The sequence below is a fragment of the Rhinolophus ferrumequinum genome, chromosome 12, assembly GCF_004115265.2.
Source record: "Rhinolophus ferrumequinum isolate MPI-CBG mRhiFer1 chromosome 12, mRhiFer1_v1.p, whole genome shotgun sequence".
Taxonomy (NCBI): Eukaryota; Metazoa; Chordata; class Mammalia; order Chiroptera; family Rhinolophidae; genus Rhinolophus; species Rhinolophus ferrumequinum.
Window position 1 is genome coordinate 39,998,292 of NC_046295.1, and position 17,148 is coordinate 40,015,439.

General features: G+C 38.6%; 1 protein-coding gene across 1 annotated transcript in view; it reads left to right on the forward strand.

Annotated features, from left to right (window-relative positions):
* Positions 1-6,342: 6,342 nt before the first annotated feature.
* RORB (RAR related orphan receptor B) overlaps positions 6,343-17,148 on the forward strand; it is a 185,790-nt gene continuing 174,984 nt past the window's right edge. The window contains exon 1 of the mRNA XM_033124021.1: positions 6,343-6,992. Within this exon, the coding sequence (XP_032979912.1) occupies positions 6,986-6,992 (7 nt within the window). The 5' untranslated portion in view covers positions 6,343-6,985. The remainder of the gene's footprint in view (positions 6,993-17,148) is intronic.

The window sequence follows — 17,148 nt, forward strand, 5'->3', positions numbered from 1 at the left end:
TTTTGAATTTATTAGGCCTATTTTACATATATTTTTTAACAAATGAATGTCAAGCAGGGTAAGTACCTGCTCACATTGAAAACAGCAGATCTACAAACAGAAAACAATTTTTGTTTGTTCATGCTGTTGTTTTGTTTCATTTTGCTCTAGATCTGATACACTTAATCTTCACTATACTTACCAACTGTCTTGAAAAGAAACACTTAATATGCCATGCATTTTTTTAAAGGGGATGATAATGAGACATAGAGTCTTCTTAGCAAATGTGTGAAACAAGTTTTCAGAAAGAAAAAAAGGTATTGTTTACATTGCTCAAGCCCTAGCAATTTGTCCAAGTTAGCAATTCATTCAACAGTTTTGTTAAGCATGGGCTAGGTGTCAGGCTCCATACTGGGCCCCAAAGATATAATACAAAACAACAGAGATGCGGCCCCTGACTCATGGGGCAAATGACATTAATAATAAATTAATGTATTTCCTTTATGAGAAAATAACAAGAAAAGACAAACAAATAAATAATCATAAATTCTGATATGTGCTATAAAGACCACAAGAGATGTTCTGATAAAGAATTATATGTAAGTATCCTTTTCAGCAGTATAATGAGGGACTGTTTCTCTGAGAATATAACCTTCAAGCCAGCAGAGCTTTTATAATCAGAGTAACTACATTATGTATTGCCAGACTGGAACACCTTTGAGAATGGAAGGAGGCACTTCTCATAGTTATGCAGGGTGTCTGGCCAAACCAGGATATGTATTTTCCCTCCATCTAAGCCAAGGTAAGGAATATGGGTTTTTTTCTAAAAGCAATTGGAAGACACTAAAATATTCTAGCAGGGGAATATTTATTGTCTGATTTACATTTTTGAAAGTCCTCTCTAGCTTCCAATCAGAAAATTTATGGAATAATGGGCAAAGATGAAGGTAGAGAGCCGAATTCTGTGAACATGGTACCCATCTAGATAGGAGAGGGGCAGTAGCTTGGACTGATGAGGCAAGGTTATAAAGAAAAGTAGCCAATTTGAGCTAAAATTTGCAGTGTATCAACAGCTAAAGTTAAACAAAGTTTGCATTTTAATTTGCATTTTAATTCATATTTTAATAAATGCACAAGAAATTATCTTAACATTTTGTTAAGTAATCTGGAAAGAGGCTTTTCCATAGCATTAACAGAGATATAAAACATAAAGGAGAAATAGTGTATCTGTACCAAAAAAACATCAAATGTAAAAAAAAGAACGTTATCCATTAAGCAGCGCCCCCTTTCTCCACTAAACTCAGCTTTAAGTTTTTGTCTAATTCTTATCAATTTGCAGGTTTATATACATTGGTTTATAAAGACTATTAATTTTTTGTGCAGCAATACTTTCTGCAGCCTATTGTGTGTGTGTTTTCACTTTGTTTTGGGGTCTTTTGCCTTTCAAAATATGTACTTTTAAATTTGTATATAGGAAAATACATCTAACTTTTTCTTTAGAGAGACCAGGTTTCCTAATTTAGAAAAGTTTGCCCCATCCAAAACATTTTATAAATATACACACAAGTGTAATTCTATTATGTATTTTATATATTTCGTTTAAATCTCTAATGGTATAGTCATTCTACCTGCCTCCTACTCGTAATTTTGGTTTGACTTCTCCCTCTCCTTAACCAATGCCCTGCTACAAGCATCACCATCTAATTATTCATTAGACTTTGTGGCTTCTACCCGCAAAATGTCTCGCATTCAAACTTTTCCTTTTGTTTTTATTTGTAATTTTTATTTTTACTGGTGCCAATTTAATCCAGGCCCACATTATCTATGACCCAAAATATTCATTACAAAAGTATTTCTAGATTCCATGATGGACCTAAGTCAGGCATTAGATAATTATTACATAAATTTTTCACAGTATCCTTTTATTTTCAAAGTCAAAATTTGCTCTTCCTTATTTCATGGCATTTAATAAACAACTAGCTCAGTCATAGAGTGTGTGGCATGTTGTACTATGCGGTGGAGACAAGACATCAAAGGTCCATTTATTCATTCAGAAGTATATTTAAGTATTTACTATTTACCAGACAAGATACTAGATTCTGGGGATTCAGCTTTGAAAAAAAATAAATCCAAGTAAGTCCCTGCACTCATGGAACTTACATTTTAGTGGCTACATATGGGTTTGAATCTTGGATCTGACATTTTTAGATTTGTGATCGTAGATAAATTACTTAACCTTTCTAAGCCTTGGTTCCTTTATCTATTAAAATAAGTGGGGGAAGGGAGGAAGGGAGATATAGTAAATACCTTGTAGGCTCTTTTAAGAAATAGAAATTAGACAGGCTGATAGGTCATGTGATTCATCCAATATATGTTAGCTCTTTTTTTCCTGGCATGTATATTTTGTCTTTTTAGTAAAGCCTGCCTTTCTCACCTCTTATCCCACATATTTGGGTGCATTTTATGTTTTGGGCCACAACATCCTTTTCATTTATTACATAATGCACAAGCTACACATTTTTAGTATTTGCTCTCTTTTTCATTCTGAAAACTTGTTGAATTTGTATCCATACTTAACAATGAAGCAGAACTTAAAGTACAAAAAGATATAAAGACTTCATCTGGGAATAAATTGAGAATGGTAATAAATATGAAAATAACAATATTTTGCTTTCCTTGATAATTTAGTAACCAACCTCAAATGTCATTTTTTCTGCCCCAAATTAGAAAAGTTTAAAATGAAAATAAAAATTCTCTCTCTCTCTCTCTCTCTCTCTCTCTCTCTCTCTCTCTCTCTCTCTCTCTCTCTCTCTCTTTCTCTCTCTCTCCCCCTCTCCCCCTAACCCCACCCCCACCTTGCTCTCCCTTTGTACTTTTTATTCATTAGAGAAGAGATCTTATTCAGGTCTTTGCTATATTTCTGGTTCACATCCAGTGGACAAACAAGTAGAAGGCGTTCATTCAACCACTAATTATCAAGCATCCATAAAGTACCAGGAGTTCTCCCAAACTCTAGGGAGATCCTGGCTCCGACTCTCACGGAGCCTTGCATTCTCAGGTACAGAGCATTAGCTCTGTTGCAGCTACCAGGGTTGTGGTATTTGCCTACATGTGAATACACTTAGAGTTACAGATAGTGGAGGTAATCTAAACAATTTTCAGCCTAGTAGAGAAATCTGTGTACTTGTCTTTCGTTCCACCTTTTCTTGGATGCCTCCAGCAACAAGGAGCTCAGTATTTCACCCTTTCCTTTTTTAATAGGTTCTAACATTAAAAGTTCTCACATTTTTCTACCTTTCCCAGTATTTAAAGGCAGCTTTATATCTCTTTTTCAGCTTTCACAGCCATACAAACCCCCTAAAACTGGGCTTAAAACACCAATCTTTTAGACATTCTAAATGTAATATTATTATCAGTATTGCTAATGTGCCCTAAGATTCATAACTATTTAAAATGGTCTCTCTCTATATAGACTGACCAGCTCAGAATATAGTAAACCATTTCTTCCTAATTTGGTTTAAGCATTTTAGGGTTAAAATAATCCTAAATGCCTTGGTTACCCTAAGTGTTTGGTTCAGATTAAACCTTTGTATCCACAGGATATTTCTTGTCATTATTACTTGATGTCCTTAACAGGTGACCTGAAGGATGGCAATATGTGGGGAAAGCAGGAAAGCAGGCAAGTCTAAGTGAATCTATATCATTGTTTTTGAGATTAAGTACAGTGTTATGTGACTTAATGATTTTCACTTTAATTTATCAAAATTTAGACATCAACTTAGAATATACTTCAGGCCCAGAGCCAAAGTGGAGTTTCAAGCTTATAGGAAACCAAGCAGTTCCATAATCATTCAAACAAAATTACTGACACTGTACTTCATATTATCAAGGACACTATATTAATATATTTTTATTATGCCACTTGAAACATGGATGTTTCCTGGCAGGTAGGTTACAAAATCATCAATTTTTACCTAAGTATTTCATGACTTCTTGGGAAATGCTGATTTCTTTCATTTAAATCCTGAATATTTTTTTATATAAAAAAGGTTCCATTCAGTTGAAATAATTTGAAAGTTACGAGGAATGCTTAAGAACTGAGTTTTTAAATTTTTTGGAAGATCCAGAAAGTCCCATACCACCACATTATGACCAATGATAAAGTTTTATTCACTCTAAAAGAGAAAATAAATACTTCGTATCACCATATACATAGCATATTATACATGCACTTTTGAAAAATGACAAAACACAATTAAGTAGTTTTTATTAACATTCTTTTCAAAAGTTTTCAAGGGCATTATGAGAAATATGAGATATAGTTCTAAGCAAAATTATGTATAGTTGGACCCACAATGCAAAGTACATGTAAAAATGTACAGAAGGGGGAAAAGTACTTTTCATACATGTCGACTGCCTTTTAAAGAATTACAGATATAGCAACAGTAAAAAGAACTTTAGAATTTAATACATATTTACAAATTTAAGACTAAAGAATTAAAAATTTTGAATTTTGAAATTCTTTTTTAATGAGAAATAAAAATCTAAAATAATGACAGCATCAATAATAATTATAGTGCTTACAAAGGCTTTGGAATTTTCAATATTCCTGTGTCTCTGCTTAAAGTACATAAAATTAAAATGATGAAGTCACAATTTGTTTCTTAACTGTTTTATATTCAGTATTTTTAATGAAGCAACTAAATTAGGCATAACTTAGTGCAACTTTAATGTAGTTATGATGAATCTATTTTACTTGATTAAAAATGATAAAAACCAGGGAGCCTTAAATATTATCTTAAAAGATTAACTACTGTGTCAATTACAAAACTAAGGGAAAGGTATTTATAAGGGAATAACTATTCTGAACAGTAACTTCCTTTTGTTCATTTCATTTAATTAAAGACTCAATCAACTTTCATTCTTAATACTAAAACTTTCCCAAATTACACATTGGCTTGCAAATGGAAGGGCATACAGCAGGGCTAAGTCAATTTAACATTAGTGAAGACTCAGCAAGTAATCCGTTTTTTATTTAATCCGGGGGCTGGGGTGGGGGGGGGACTACTGGCAGTGCAAAGTAATCTAATTAACTAAATAATCGCCAGTTTTACATTGCAGTTCTGTTACATGACATAGTATGAATATATACCAGTAAAACATCAAATTACTCAGGTACCTAAAGCAGGATGAGGCCTGCTCTGCCAACAGGTCTACTCAGGAGTAGATGCCTCAATGCCATAAAGTTGAGTGGATGAGGCAATTTGTTTTACCCCTCTTTTAGGATGACCAATTAACCAAAGTATTTACAAAACTGGATGTGATCATCTGTATGATATGTTTATTTTGTTCAACGAGAGGGAGAAACTTGCAAAGGAACATTTTGATACACACCTTAGATTTTTATCAAAATACAAATAAATGGTCAAGATGACACTAAGGGATACAGATAACTTTACCTACATTTAATTGCCAGTCTCCTCTAAATTGGTAAATGCCTTCTGGTAGCAACTAGAGTTAACAGTTCTACCCTCCTAAAGACTTGCACCTTTATCAAATAGCAGCACACAATCTTAGCCTCGCATCGCTAAGATAGCCACGATACCAATTGGGGCTGTTATCCTTGAATTGTGTAACCCAACGCTAGGAGATTCTCCAGATGCTAACAAAAATCAATTTCCTTGACAAAAGAAAGCATCAAAAATTTAAAACAATCTTAAAAAAAATGGAAGAGATCTCTGTGTTTTGTTTTTTGTTTGTTTTTAGGTTTGGGAGCAGGAAGTATCTGAAAGACGGTTTTAAAGGAAGAGGACTGATACTTGCATGGGACTGCATTTTAGTTGAGCTCAAAGTGATGGAAGTTGATTTGTATTATTCTGCCACAAAAACTGAAGTGTCCTGCCCAGGGAAATCCCCGCCAGACACAGGAGTTCACCGAAAAAGGACTCTGCAGAGCGCTGCCATAAATTCAAAACTGTCTGGGGCCCACAGGCTTTGCCAGAGAGGGACCCAACGTGGGATCCGGAGAGCCCGCGACTCTCGCCACCGAAGGACTGCTCAGTGTCCTCTCCCTCCTTCTGGAATCGGAAGTGAAATGTCACCTGCACATCTGCCCGACTCTCTCTGTGGGTCCTTCTGCACATTTAGGAGAGTCTCTAATACCTAGTTACAGCCCTGGCCGCATTCAGCTCCAGTGTCCCTAACCCCCACCCCTTGCCTCCAATAGAGTCCCCTCCCCCGTGATCCCAGCCCCTTCAAACGGTGCCGGGCGCTGATTGGTGGTGGCGCTGACAGGAGGCGGGGCCTAGAAGTCCAGGCCAAACCCGCCCCCGCGTATAAACCCCTTCTCGGCTCTCTCTCCATCTCTCCTCTCTCTTTCTCTCTCGCAGCCTTCCTCCCTGTAACTGAACAGTGAAAATTCACATTGTGGATCCGCTAACAGGCACAGATGTCATGTGAAAACGCACATGCTCTGCCATCCACACCGCCTTTCTTTTCTTTCTGTTTCCCCTTTTTTTCCTTGCTCCTTCTCCCTCTTCTTTGTAACTAACAATTCCACCACCAACTCCTCCTCCTGCTGCTGCCCTTCCTCCTCCTCCTCCTCAGTCCAAGTGATCACAAAAGAAATCTTCTGAGCCGGAGGCAGTGGCATTTTTAAAAAGCAAGCACATTGGAGAGAAAGAAAAAAGAAAAACAAAAGCAAAACAAAACCCAGGCACTAGCCAACCAGCACATTTTGTTTTTCACCCTTCCTGAAAACAAACAACCAACCAAACAACCATCAAAACAGTCACCACCACCATCGTCAAAACTGTTAGCATAGCAGCGGCGGCGGCGGCAAACGTCACCCTCTGGCCACGGCGTCCGCCTAAAGGGATGGTTTTCTCAGCGGAGCAGCTCTTCGCCGACCACCTTCTTCACTCGTGCTGAGCGGGATTTTTGGGTTCTCCGGGGTTCGGGCTGGGAGCAGCTTCATGACTACACGGAGCGGGGGAGCGGCCACACCATGCGAGGTAAGCGAGCCTGCGGGCACCGAGGCTCTCCGTGTCCGGCTAACTCCAGCCAGATGGGGAGATGGGGGAGGGGAGCGCACCCAGCCGAAGGGGAAAGAGGTTAGCGGGGCGCAGTTCCCGAGTTCGCATTCGCAGGTGGGCTACAAATGGCCTGGACGTAGAAAGTTGTGGGGAGGTGTTGATGCCTCTCGGGAGTTCTGGAGCGACGCGGGAGGGCGCTTTTTAGAGAGAGGAGCGACGCTAGTTGCTTCTTCCCAGTCGAGTTGCACTGAACCATTTTTGTGTGCCACTCTCGGGTGCGGAAGCGGACGCTGGATGGAGAGAGAGCCGGGAGAGGGATGCCTCTCGGCAGAAGCAGCTGGAATCGCCCCGCGCGCGGTGATCACCGACCCGAATTGGGCGCGCGGGGCGCACCGGCGGGCGGAACGGCGAGAGTGCGAGGGTACACACACTCCCCAGCTGTAAAGCCCACCAGCATCCCGGCCGGCTGACGCGTCCCTTCGTGGGAGTGGTAGCCAGAGGGGCGGTGTCGCGGGGCAGGACGCGGACTCCGGGATCGTCCCCTGCGCGCGTCTCTCACTCCAGCTCTGCGCCCTGGCCAGGTCCGCTCGCCGGAGCCCGCGCAGACCAGGGACCAGCGCCACCACGAAAAAGTTGTGCAGAGAAAGTTCCAGAGGATAAGAGAGCCCGCGCTACCCGCGGTGGGCAAGGTTCTTTTGTCAAAGGGCCGCTGCGGGAGGCGGTGCTATGTGGAGCCCTTGGGCCAGGACCCCAGGTGGCGTCGGCAGTCGCAGGATGTTCTAGGCGAGCTGGCGGCTGCCGGGCGGCGCGCGGGGGATAAGGGGCCAGACACCTGCTCCTACTGCACTTTGGGCTGCTCCCGCGGCTGGCCTGGCGGGCTTTAGGGAATCACTTTGTTCGTTTGTCTCCAGCGCTCCTTGCCAGGACCTTCAGGTTTCCTGCGCATTGTGCCGTGACCTACTCTCCCCCACTTTTCGCGTGACCACAACTTCACTCTTTTCTTGGAGAGCAGGCCGAGGGCCCGCTTGCGGTGGGGTTCTGTGCAAGCCTCTGGGCACCCGCCCCCACCCCCAGTTTTTCTTCCTGGCCACCCTGCTGTTCTTGGGGTACCGGGGTGTCTCCTGTCCGTTTCGACGTTTCTCTGGGTCCCGGCAACAGAAAGTTGGAAACGGCCAGCTCCGGACCCTCCTGCATCACTGACCCCGCGACAGGTGGATTGGGCAGGAAGATCTTGGGAGAGTTGGGCGGCAAACACTCATCGCGTTCTACCTGGCTATGTTCTCTTGCCGCCCAATCTCCCAGAACCTTTCCAGGAGAGTTCCGAGGTTGCCGTGTGCATGCTCCCCTGCTTCACATGCAGTGAGCACCGACCCTGGACTCTTAGGACAGAAAGTGGGCAGGGCGCTGGGATGTGGCAGAAAAGGAAAGGAGGAGGAGGAGCGGAGAGGCTGTATAGGGAGGTGGGTGGGAGGGAGGTAGCTGAAGATAAGGAACAGGGACGTCCGGGTGGGATGGTCTTGACTGACCCCCCGCGCACAGGGAATGGGGACGCTATGACTGCGAGCTGGTTCTAGTTTAGTGTCCCAGTGGGGGGTTTCTTCACGTGTTCCACTGTCCAAATTCTTTCAGGAAAGTAGTCTCTGTTTTGTTTCGTTTTTTTTTTTCCTGCCCCGACTCACGATTATCTGCTCTCCTTTAGGTTTCCTCAGCTCGGGTATGGGGTTTCTAGTCTTTTCTTCTATTGCTTCTCCCCTTCCAACACTCCTCCCAAGGCTGGATTCTTAAGTTCTGAATAACTGAAACCATGCGCCACCTCATCTCCGAGCCGGCTCTTGGACCTGGGGCATAAAAGCCGCTCACTCTCCTCTTAAATTGTGTGTGGGGGGGGGGGAGGAAGAGAGGAGTGCGGGGCAGGAGTGGATGTAGCTTGATCGCGCTGCTCCTGAAGGAGCAGTTTGCCAGCGACAGTTCGGGTTCGCCACCGTGCGCGCTTTGAGTACTCAAGCACCTTACAGGGTAGAAAGTCAGGCGCTCACCTTGAGAAACCAGTCTAAGCCCATACCTGCGTTCTAGAGGGCGCTGCCCTGGCCAGGCTGCCCAGAACGCTTACAAGTTCTATTTTAAGGCGACTCTTAGGCGGCCTGGTGGGACACGTGGAGAAAAAGCAAGCTTAAAAGGTGGCGGGGTCCTTCTCGCTCTCCCAATCTCTCGTTTCTTGACCCCTTACTGTCTCTCCTCTGCCATTGCCGCGCATTTCCTACAGACCTTGCCCTCTTGCAACATAAGGGGTTGTTCTTTAAGGATGGGTTCAGAAAAGTGCCAGACTACTCAGACGCCATGTGGGAGTCAGGGTTTGAACTTGAGTGTGAACTTGAGAAGTGAGATCGGAAATGAATAAGCTTTCTCTTGTGCCTGGGCTGCTAAGCAGCCTGTACTGGGAGGAGGAGGGCGGTTTTTGAGTTCAGCTTTACAGTGTGCCCACTCCATTTCCCCCATACAACACACACACACACACACACACACACACACACACACACATGCGCGCGCGCGCGTACACACACACACACGCACGCGCGCGCGCGAGCTTGCTTCCTGTCCCCAGGTAGTCCCCATCTCCAGTCAGTACCTCAGCCTGGGCTCCACGCTTTGCAGTTGGCAGCTATCCTGAGTCAAGGGCGTCGCAAACTTGGTCCAGGATTGAGTAGTCACCCTCGAGACCAATCAAGCAACACCCCCCACCCCCACCCCACCCCCCACCCCCACACACACCTCTACCCCGCCCCTGCCAGGTATAGGATAGTTAAAGAGACTTTATCCCGAGGGAAGCTCCGAGGTAAGAAAGGGGTTAAGGGGCTGTGATCTTTGAGGTCATTATCCTGCTCCACAGCGGAACTGAGCCTGGGTCAAGTGCGGTGGATTACAATGGGCTGGCCTTCGGCGGCGGATGAGGTTGTATTTGGTGGCGCACAAAACATTTCACCCTTTGTCTGCTAGAGGGTACCACATCAGTTCTAGAGACGCTTCTTCATAGGTTGCATTATTGAGAAGAATAACTTCGGAAGGCTGGAGGAAGGACTTGTAATTGGGTCTGTCCATAGGTGAGAAACAAGCGAGCCAAGGTGTGGGTTTCAAGACTCCTTCCTGAGAGTCCTGTCAGCTGTTTATTACACAGGGGAACCGAAATGGTCGGATTTTTCAGCTCTGCCTCTGCAGAAAACCCTGCTTCCAAAAACAGGGTCACAGATGTCGTCGCAATCAATAGGTGATTGTGGCACTGTGGATTAGAAATCTGGTTTTATGCTTGCTGTAAACAAGGACGGGGCTTGGCTTTTCTAAAGGGCAGTTTTCATCTGTTATTGTCAAGTAGTTAGTTTTTATTAATTGCTAACTTTAGAAAAAAGGCTGCTTGCTTTCAGAGGTAGGGTACCCCTCAAAAGTCTGGACCTCTGAATGTCCTGCTGGACAGGCCTTTAGATCTATCTCCTAAACAAGTCCGTCTTAATTTCCTCTACAAATTCCAATTAAATAATTCTAACAAACATTCAGCATCCCAACAATTACAAAAAAATAAAAATAAACATTGCTGGAAGGACATCTCTGTCAGTTGTCCATTAATAATTGTTCATTAAGTTATTTTCAGTAAGCTGTCTTTATTCCAAGAAAACATTCAAACAGTTTAAAGAAAAATCTGAAAGTTATATTTCAAGTATTGTTCAAAAAACATATAGCCACAAAGATAAAATATTTTCTTAGTTGGTTACATCTTGGGATGCTTTCCTGTGACATGTTGTTATGTACTTCATACAGAAGTGCTCGACATCCTGGGCTTCTGGAATACAGATTAGAACCACCAAGGCTTTTTACTTTTCTGTATTTTCAGAAAATCAGGAATTGGAAAACCAGGATGGAAATAATAAAGGAAGAAATTTTGAGCAGCAAGCCACATAAACATGAAGGATAAAGATTAAAAATCCTTTGTTAGTATTCATTTAAAACTTAGAAGTCCTAGATTTTCCATCAACAAACAGTATAGGTTTTGCTCATTAGAAAACCCTTAAAAGATAGTTGATTGCATCATTATTAAAGTTATTTATGTACAGTTTTACTTTAACATGCATAACACATTTATTTTATACTCTTAATCAATAATGAATGTTAACATTTACTTATTTTAGTAACAATTTGTTAAATACTAAACTATTAATTGCCTTAAAAGCAATTATACAGGTGTATATTTGCATACATTGTATTTTAAATTTAAATGTTTCAGAGTCATGAGACCTAATTTTACAGCAACAAAGATTTTGCAGCACCAGGAAAGTATGAAGTTTCAGGATCAGTCTTCATGCAAATGATGTTCGAACTGTGTAATAATACCTACTATTTTTCTAAAAGTAGCATATACAGAATTGTCATCAGAATTTTAAAATGATTCTATACAGGAAGATTTTTCTAGATAAAAATACAAGTAGAATTTTTCAGCTATTATTTCACATTTTATGAACTTGTATCCACCTTTTAGGATTGCCTTGTGGCCTATGTAGTTTTTATACTTTCACCACAATATTCTTAAGAATAAATGTGATTCACAACACATTAACTCGATTTTTTTCACTGCAATGAATAATATACTTCTCATTTAAAGTACATATTATATAGCCTTCAATTAACCCAGAGTTAAAAATTATTCTAGTAAATTAAGTTTAAAAATTCTATATACCGGGGGTGCCAAAAAAACGTATACACATGACTTGTATTCATCTTTTGTTATTGGTATGTATTGAGTGTTACACTTTTAATAGTACTTTCCTTTCTTAAAATGTGTATACGGTTTTTTGGCACCCTCTGTATATATGTCTACTGGTGTTCTGCAAGTTTGTAAACAAAGTGAGTTTTAAAATTGCGAACAATAACATCAATACCACTGTACATTGGTGAAACCCAAGCCTTACAGATAATAATGGGAGGAAAGTTAAGACCATGGAATTCTAGACAGATCGAAACAAATCAAAGGTTAGGAGCACAAAAGTTATTAGTGATTGAGGTGACCTAAAATATGTATTTTTTTATCATTCTAGTATGATGAAGAGAATTTCTTAAGACTAAATCATTTCTGTATTTATCTCCTAAAGACAAAAAAGCCATAGTCTTCAAATTGTATTGTCATTGATTTAATATAATTGACATTAACAAATCAGTTTATTGTGATGTTAAAATATACAAAAATGTTATGTATTAGGAATGGACATTGTGCTGAATAATTAACATGGTTTTGTTGTTTTTAATTCTAGATGTAGTTTTACTATTCCATCCGTTCTTATCTAAAGGACAGAAATTAAGTAGATGAATGAAATAAGTCTTTTGTAATATAATGAATGATGACCTTTGATAAAATGAGCACTCTACACATAAGGTATTATTCCTTTAATTTTGTAATCATCTTCCAATTACAGCTTCTTGCAAATATTTATCTTACTTTGAATAGAATCTCTGACTTAACAGAATCTCTAGCAGATAATAGCAGTCTTTGGAGGCGTCTGTTGATACACACTGATACACAATGTATATGTATGTGCCTATAACCACCCACTCAGACAAGAAGAATGAATATTTGAGAGAGAAAATCATTCTTATCTTTGCTTTCACAGTTCAGACTTCCAAATTCAAACATATTTAGAGAAACAGAAGCAACTTTCCGGAGCATTCAAAATGAAGAAATGGATACATGTGGTACTTGAGTAGCATACAAAAGAAACTGTTAAATAGCATCTATTTATAAATAATCTACACAAAACTCCATTATACTTCCTAATGATAATTAGAGGGGAAAGGAATCAAGAATTCAGGTCTGCCAAATAAATAAAATATTCCCTCTCAAATTAAGCAACAAATTCATAGATAACAAGGCCTATGGCATGAATTTGAAGGACGTCTCCTTTGTAGCACAAGACAAAGGGAGCATAGAGGAATAAATATTGATTGAACTAATCATCTGATGAATAGAACTGAGATTTACCAGTGCACCAATATAATAGTTTATGTTAACTAGTTCTTTCATAGTGCATATGCTGCCCTTTCAACCCCTGACCCCATCCATTCACTTCTTAATGAGGGAAACCACAGGTGTTACAACGGCATTTATAGTGAATCAAACTAAATATAATAATCATGTGGTTAACTAATGGCACAGGAGGGTGAATTCTTGTGAAAAGAAATATTGTGATCATAGTGTTGCAAAATTATTATGCTCTGCAAACCACTTAGACGTTTGGCTTGCTCTGTTCACCTTTAAAATATACATATCTACGATGTCATCAACATTTCAAGTCCTAAATGCATTGTCTCAATAATAAGTACAATTTTATTAATGCTTACCCGAAGAGTTAAAAATGCTATTCAACACATATATACCTATATTGTTTAATACCTTGCATAGTAAGCATTTAAAACATTTAAAAATAACACAGAAGTTATATTTTGTAGTTGATATAGTATGCATTTTTCGTGGTTAATGTTTATTTTATAAATTTTGAAAATAGAATACAACTTTATAATAACTATTATAATTATTTAAAAAATTTTTGTTTTAAAATTGAATTGGGATATTGTTGGCTTAAGCATGTTCTTACGAAGGTCAAATGAATGTGTCACCTTTTGCCAAAACATGAGGCAAAAAACTTATTCAAAACATGCTCTTAGAAAAAAGCAAAAGTAATTTGCTTTAACTTAAATGCATTCACTTCTGCATGGTGAACTAGATTTTATTAACTGGCTGGTATGCTGACTTTGTAAATTACTTTACTACACAAGGTATTCACTGATGTAATTTTTTATGTGATTAGTTATATCATGTGGTCCTGGGTTACATTTCTCTAATTCACAGAAATCACAGACATAAGCCTAGAAAGAGCAAATTAATTTGGTTGTTTACTGAATTATGTTTTTTGTCACTAGCCTACTTATTACTTTGTACTCATGTGAATCCAAAATCCTGGCACCATGCTGTATATGAAAGATTTGGGATACTTAAAGAAAACTGTAATGTAAGTTTTTATGTCATATCATAGTAAAACTTTTTCCAATGACTATGGCAATATGTCAATTTTAAATCATATTTTTAAAATTTTTCATACGACTCCCCTTATTATGTGAATTTCATTAAAATTACGTTGTTATCGTGTGATAACAGCAGATATACAATATTTTGAATTAGAAGTACAAAAAGTACTCTCTGAATTTGAGCACAAAATTATCCTTAAAAATGAAACATCAAAAGCTTTTTTTAAAAGGCCTTGGCATTTATAAGCATTACTTGGCATGAAATAAATAAGTACTACTGGCTGCAAAAAGAAAGAAAGGAAAGAAAGTAAAATATTATTTTGTTTTAGTTTTCTTACTAGCTTATAAAAAATATTTTCATACTTAAAAAATATTTTCATATTTCCTATAAGAATTTCTCTCCTTCTTATAGGAAACCAACTTTGATTTTCCCGTTCTGAAAACTTTGTCAAATTCATTGATCAACTCATTTCTAGGAGTCCAAATTAAGAGATACTGTTGAATATGAGAATAAGATCATCTTCACAAATGTTTCCATTTTCTGTTTTAATTTTAAAAGGGACAGACTCAAAGATTTCATCTTTTAGAGCTATGTATATATATCTAAACAGAGATGTGTGTGACTCACATTTATTAATTCATGATTTATTGAGGATCTACTCAAAGCCAGGCACAGAACTGGGCCCTAAAAGATGTTCATGTTGATAAAGCATAGTCAGCTGTGAGGCTATGATAGCTATGATCAAAGCAAGAACAGAACAAAATACAGTGAGACGCCGTCAGAACCTCAGAACAGCTCTAACAGGGAAGTGATATCTGGGATGGGCTCTAAGCAGAAGTAGAAGTTCATCTTTTGGTTAATTTGTTCATCATACATGAGGTTTATTAAATTATTATTTGTTGCATTCACCAGTTGCCTTTATAATTGGTACTATGTGAAATTTAGTTTATTGACATAGAACCATTCCGAAAAGAGCATATTCTGATTTAGAACAAGTAGTACTTTAGTTCTCAAATAAAACTTTTACTCTTAAAATGATATTCAAGTGACAATTTTTAAAAACCTCTAAGGTAAGTCTTGAATTAGAAAAAGAAAATGTACTGAAGGAGACAAATATCAGTGTGAGGAAGAGTATAACTTGTAAAAAAAATTAGCAAGTATCTCCAGGAAAAAAAAGGGGCGGGGAATATTTTACAATATCCTTATACATTTGTTTTTATAAAAGAAATTCTTATTTTTGTAAAATAATCGCTGATATATATTGAGTTTCATGTTCTTTAACATTTAAGGTATTAACCTGAAAATAGTGCTATGCACTTTAGTGAAAATGCGCAAGAGAGTATCTTAGATTACTACTAGATATCAGGGAGAATAAAATCCACTGAAGTAATAGCTATGTCAACAGTGTCTGAGGGCCACAGTAATATTCTTCATAAAACTCTTACATTCCAGGAAATTGGATAGAAGATTGAACTCCAAAAATTAAACTAGAAAATTAACACATAACAAACGGTCTTACAGACTTTTGAGCTTTTCTATCTCTTAAACATATTTAAAGAAGGAAAATTCCTGACTTCTAGACAGTAAAAAAAAAAAGTTACTGTGAGAACTAACTACTGTCTGTGTCTATCCCAGCACTGTCTGTGGGTAAATCACTGATCAGGCTGAAAAAATATCCATGACAGTTCATAATTAGGCTCTTTATTTTGAAGTGGTAATTTGGCGTTTTGGTCTTGCTCGTTAGTTTGTGTGAGCTTAGTTAACTTAAATCCTCATACTAAGGTCTAATCCACTCTAAAACACTGACAAGATCAAGTTTCTAAGCCTAGACCCTGGGCTAGGGAGAATTCACAAAAGTAAATGTCAACATTTTAGACATCCAGATAGCCAAATTGTCACTCTTGCTCATAACCCTCTGCCATTGGCAGGACACGCGTCTTCAAATTTCGACATGGTGAGCAAGACCACAGAGTCGTGTGTTTCAGTCTTGAAAAATAGATGCATTTTTTAAAACATTGATTATTAATTAGAATGTATTAAACTAAGGAATGGTGCTCTTTGGTTGTAGCATGTCCTGATAATAAAATGGCTGTTGTACTTGATTGGTTTATTTATTTAAGTGAGTGAATTACCCCATTTCTTGGGGCTTTTCTTAAAAGGTGAAAGGTTGGGAGAGAGGGCACACAAAGGCTCCTATAACTTCTAGACGCTTTCAATAAGGCAGCTAGTTTTCTGGACACCCCCTCCTTCACCTCTTATTGCAATTTCTCTGGTGCTCACAAGATATATGACAATGGACACATACATCCACTTCATGTTATGCCTGGGCCAGTGTGCTATTCTGAGTGGTAAATGTAGATTGAACCTTTGAAAAATAGTAGTTTTACTTGAAGTGCTATATGTAATATGAGTCTAGATTTTTACTCTAGTTTTTTTATGAAAATACGCCTACTACTTAGTATAACGTTAAACCACCATTTTGATCTTTCCATTAAAAGACTTTTTAAAGACAGTGTTGTTAAATAGGTTCTGAATGTGTTGCTGCCTGTAATTAATTCTGAGAACATATGATTCAGACACTTGTATTATTTTTATCTTCCTAAATAGTGTAATAAAAATAATTAAGCTAGTTATTTATCAAACTACATTTAAATATGTTTAATTTCACCCATTCAAGGCATGGTTCTCTAACGTGCTTTATATGGGTTCTGTAATACTGGATTAACATGAAAACCTATATTCTGTTTCCCAAGTAAAAGTTTCATTATATAGCTTGAGACGGAATAAACACTTAAGTCATATATTGTTATCCAGCAGCTGCTGGCTTCTAAATTCCAAAATCAAATAATAACATACAAGGTTAAAGAATTTAGACATGTTGAGTTTCTAATGAATAACTGGCTATCATTATCATTGTCAGGTAGAATAATAAAATTATTATACAAAACACTTCCTGTTAATTTGTACATAACTGTGCCTGGCTCTTAGCAAAAAATAAACACTTTTTATTGAAAAAGGAGAAACCTTGTTCCAAATTTCCAGTTTTTGAGTATGAGCAAATGCCACACAGTCTGG